The 5,296-nt window shown below is 40.1% G+C and overlaps 1 protein-coding gene across 1 annotated transcript in view; it reads left to right on the top strand.

The window, feature by feature from the left end:
• ZNF677 (zinc finger protein 677) overlaps positions 1–5,296 on the top strand; it is a 12,235-nt gene that overhangs the window by 4,634 nt on the left and 2,305 nt on the right. Inside the window, exon 3 of the mRNA XM_012812634.2 lies at positions 2,411–2,564. Within this exon, the coding sequence (XP_012668088.1) occupies positions 2,411–2,564 (154 nt within the window). The remainder of the gene's footprint in view (positions 1–2,410; positions 2,565–5,296) is intronic.

Genomic DNA, 5,296 nt, shown 5'->3' on the forward strand with positions numbered 1-5,296 from the left:
CAACCAAAAAATAGCCAGGCGTTGTGGTGGGCACCTCTGATCCCAGCTACTTGGGAGGTGGAGGCAGGAGACTTACTTAAGCCCAGGAATAGGAGGTTGCTGTGAGCTGTGATGCCATGGCACTCTACCCCAGGGGACAGCTTGAGGCTCTGTCTCAAAAAAAAAAAAATACATTTCTATATCATAATGTAATTTTAGAAAATATTCTTTAGTGAGTGTTTTGTTTGATATCTTATTCTGAAATTTTAAATGTTTAAATACCATATATCATGGTGTTATTTTTATGTTAGTAAAATAGAGATAACTTGAGTTTTTAGTTTCTCATTGGAGCATTTTTCTTGATGAAGATACATGGGCCTTTTATTATTTTATTTATTTATTTATTTATTTTTATTTTTTGGAGACAGAGTCTCTGTTGCTATGGGTAGAGTGCTGTGGTGTCAAAGCTGGGGACAAAGTAGGAAAGTAGGACAATAATATTTCAACAAATACCAATCAAGAGATAGAAAATTATTAAAAAGGAGTAAAATCGAAATTTTGAAGCTGAAAAGTATTTACTATAACTGGAATGAAAATTAAAATTACAAAAGATTTTCAAAAATTAGCCAGGCATGGTGGCACTTATCTCTGGTCCTAGCTGGTTCAGAGGCTGAAGCAGGATGATGGCTTGAGCCCAGGAGTTTCTGGTTATGGTGAACATTACCACTGCACTCTCACCAGTCTCAAAGATAAATAATAAGACACAGAAAATCCCTCAAATAGGTTGAATATCATATCTGATAAGATCTAGTATCCAAAATACATGAAGAACACCTACAACTCAACCAAAATTAAATAGGATATAATAAACTAATTAAAAAGGATCTAAGAACTTTAATGGACATTTCTTCATAGAAGATACGCATGAAAAGTTGCTCAATGAAGGTAGCCATCAGTGAAATGGAAAACCAAAACCACAATAAGCTATTATGTGTTCACATCTACTAGGATGGCTATAATAAAGAGAAAATAAGGAGCATTAGTAAAGATATGGAGAAAATTGTAATCCTGATACATCTCTGGTAAAATGGTATAGTACCGTGGAAAACAATAAAGCAGATCCTTAGAAAATTAAACCTTATGACACATCAATTCCTCTCCTGGGTATATGCAAAAGAATCGAAAACCATTATTCAAACAGATAACTTGAAATGAATGGCTACCCTATGTACAATAGACAGAAAGGAGAAACAATCCAAATGTCCACCAATGGACAAATGAAGAAATAAACTGTGGTATAGTCATACAGAGGAATATGATTCAGCCATGAAAAGGAATACAGTACTGATTCTTGCTACATCATGAATGAACCTCAAAAACATTATTCTAGGCTCGGCACCTATAGCTCAACCAGCTAAGGCGCCAGCCACATACACCTAAGGTGGCGGGTTCGAATCCCCAGCCCGGACCCGCCAAACAACAATGACGGCTGCAACCAAAAAATAGCCAGGTGCTGTGGCGGGCACCTGTGGTCCCAGCTACTTGGGAGGCGGAGGCAGGAGACTCGCTTGAGCCCAGGAGTTGGAGGTTGCTGTGAGCTGTAATGCCACGGCACTCTACCCAGGGGGGACAGCTTAAGGCTCTGTCTCAAAAAAAAAAAAAAAAAACATTATTCTAGTTGAAAGAAGCCAGACACAAAATGTCACATATTTTATAAGGTTCCATTTGTATGAAAATTTCAGAGTAGTTAAATCTATAGAGATAGAAAGCAGATTATTGGTTGCCAGAAAGCAATAGGAAGAGAGAACGGGGAGTGACTACTTAATGGGTTCAAAGTCTCCTTTCAGCTGATAAAAGTGTTTTTGAACTAGACAGAGGTGATGTTTGTACAACATTGATTGTTCGTGTACTAAGGGGCACTGAGTTATACACTTTAAAATGGTTAATTTTATATTACATAACTTTTACCTTTTAATTTTTTTTCTTTCCTCATCCTGACCTTAGTTTTTTGTTTGTTTGTTTTTGGGACAAAGTCTCAAGTTGTCACCCTGAATAGAGTGCTCTGGCATCATAGCTCACAGCAACTTCCATCTCTTGGGCTCAAGTGATCCTCTTGCCTCAGTTTTTCTATTTTTAGTAGAGATGGGATCTCACTTTTGCTCAGTCTGGTCTCTAACTTGTGAACTCAAGCAATCCACCTGCCTCAGCCTCCCAGAGGGCTACAATTACAGGCATGAGCCACTGCACCTGGCCCCCCACCTTAGTTTTTTAAAAATATGATTGGTGATACATAACTTGCTTAGATTATCTCACGTGGATCAGTCAGAACACTCATTCCAGCTAAGTCAATCCTTACACTACTCTTGGGTCATTTTATGTGAAAATAAGAAATCTTCCTATTTACACTTGGTGCAATGTGTTTTCATTTCAGGGACTGTTTACATTTAAGGATGTGGCCATAGAATTCTCCCAAGAGGAGTGGGAGTGCCTGGACCCTACTCAGAAGGCCCTGTACAGGGACGTGATGTTGGAGAACTATAGGAACCTGCTCTCCCTGGGTGAGGATACCTTCCCTTCAGAAATCAGTAACTGCCCTTGTAAATCTTTGCATGTTCCTTTGTGAGTTTCTTGGAAGCCCCTGGCTTGCTTGTCTGAAACATTTTGATTCAGAATGGAAAGTATTCAGAATGTGACATTGAGACTTTAAACCTCCCCTTTCTTCAGAAGTTCTACACCTTTCAGGTTTAGTTGATAGTGGTTCCAGAACATTAGTATTCACAAAACCTTATGACAAACTTTTGAAAGTATCTAGTTTCATGGTTTTCCTCTGTGCTTGGAAAAGAGCTAGATATCTGCATATTTAAAATAATCCCTCACTATTCAAAAGGAGGGTATCAGTTGACTAATTTGCAAAATAGTTTTCTAGACCCATCTGTAATGTTCCATAATGTTTGGCTGAACAAAGGGCTGGGAATCAATTCTTTAAAAGCATGGCATATTATGTTCCTTTTCTTTATATGTCAAAATCTCTCTTGGGCTGAATATTATCTTCATTTTGTAATAAGGAAAAGATACCCAGACTGCAGAGAGTGACATGAAATGGGGAAAAAAATCGAGGTAGGTGGGACTGTAAACACAGATAAGAGCTCACATGGGCATAGGGTAAGCTACTTCAGTAAATACTATTTGGGAAACTCTTTAAAACAGGAAAGATTTGTGGGAAAACAGAACTTTTATTTTTCATGAGCTTTCAAAGGAAGCCCTCCTACACAAACACACTCTCTCTCTTTCTTTCTCATATCATTTTATTATTTAAGCTCCTACTCTCCCTTAATGCTCTGGCTCATGCTGACACAAAGGCAGATGCTTTATGGTGATCTGCAACACCCTATTATCTGGTGCCTCTGACAGTTTTGGTCTTTAGCTTTGAGAGGGACCAAGATGGTTGTTTTAAAGAACATTCTTTTTTTTTTATTTGATCTTATTGAGGCTCAATTCTCAGCCAGTACAATCAGAGCTGAGGCCTTTGTAGTCCGGGCCCCAGAACCTATTCAGATTTTATTCACATTTCATGTAAGACCTTCCAAGGAAAATGGGGGGAAAAATGACACCATAAATGTATTTGGGGCTCCCTGAAATTTCCTATAGCCCTATCTACTCAGACCCCTTTGCCATTTCTTCAGTTCTACTTTTGTCACATGTGAATAAAGGGAAATAGGGCAGCTCTTTTGAGTAACATGAAGACTTGACAAGGAGATCCTTTTTTTGAGCCCCATTCCAAAATGGGAGTATGTCTCAGTCTTTTAGACTCTCACCTCCACAGCCTATGGGCAAAGCACCACCACCCTTTCTCAAGAACCCTACAAAATATGATCACCTTGTTTTACTCTCATATCTTTTTTTTTTTCCTCTTCCAGCTTTCTACCCTACCTAAAAACAAGACAGGCCTTGGTCTTCCTGATTTCATGTTCTAAGATTTTTTTTCCTTTGAAACTTGCTTTTGAAATACACATTCCTGGGGCAGTGCCTATGGCTCAGAGGGTAGGGCACCAGCCCCATATACCGAGGATGACGGGTTCAAACCCCGCTGTGGCCAGCTACAAAGCAGTGGCAACTGCAACCAAAATAGCCGGGCGTTGTGGCAGGCGCCTGTAGTCCCAGCAACTTGGGGAGGCTGAGGCAAGAGAATTGCCCTAGCCCAAGAGCTAGAGGTTGCTGTGAAGCCACAGCACTCTACCCAGGGCGACAAAGTGAGACTTGGTCTCAAAAAGAAAGAAAGAAATACACATTCTGGCCGTTGCTGTCTAACACCAGCGCCGCCTCCAGCTCGCTGAGCTCCGGCCGAAGAATGGGGGTAAGGAGGTCATTATACCATGGCGCATACAAAGCAGACTGCCCGCAAATCCACCCATGGTAAAGCACCCAGGAAGCAACTGGCTACAAAAGCTCATGCCTATAATCCTAGTACTCTGGGAGGCCGAGGCGGGTGGATTGCCTGAGCTCAGGAGTTTGAGACTAGCCTGAGCAAAAGTGAGACCCCCATCTCTACTAAAAATAGAAAAACTGAGGCAAGAGGAGAGCTTGAGCCCAGAGTTGAAGTTTGCTGTGAACGTGATGCCATGGCACTCTACCCAGGGCAACAGCTTGAGCCTCTGTCTCAAAAAAAATAAGTGCCTCTTGAAGTGATTATGTGCCAGGATACTGAGAAAATGTTAGGAGAGACTAAATAATAAGTACCTTCAGTCCATCTGGCTTTGTGATGTTTACAGTATCTCCTAAGGGCAGTGTAACAATGTTTTCAGATACATAAGAATCATCCCCTTGGAGCCAGCAAAAAAAGTACAGGAATTTATCCTAGGGAGCAGAACATTGTCCAAGTTCACAATTTCATTTCTGTGAGAATGTTGCCTAAACTGTTGTTTGTGCCACATTGCATAAGTTTGAGCTGAGTTTTAGCTTTTATTTGTGTGTAATAATCATGCACTAAATAATGCATTATTATTTGTTCATCTTCAAATATGAGGCAATGATATAGCTATGCCTATTTGGTGTATTTTGGGGGAGGGTGATGCTGTTAAAATATCCTTTCAGGGCTTACATGAATTCATATAATATAAATGTTTTAGTTGTAGGGTGTTTCAAATTGCACTGCCCTTAAAATATTTTGAATTGCATGTTTTATTCCTATATTACATTTTTTTTTTGAGACAGAGTCTCACTATGTTGCCCTCAGTAGAATGCTGTAGTGTCACAGCTCACAGCAACCTCAAACTCTTGGGCTTAAGCAATTCTCTTGCCTCAGCCTCCCAAGTAACTG

Source organism: Otolemur garnettii, unplaced genomic scaffold (genome assembly GCF_000181295.1).
Source record: "Otolemur garnettii isolate 467f Iridium unplaced genomic scaffold, OtoGar3 scaffold00212, whole genome shotgun sequence".
NCBI lineage: Eukaryota > Metazoa > Chordata > Mammalia > Primates > Galagidae > Otolemur > Otolemur garnettii.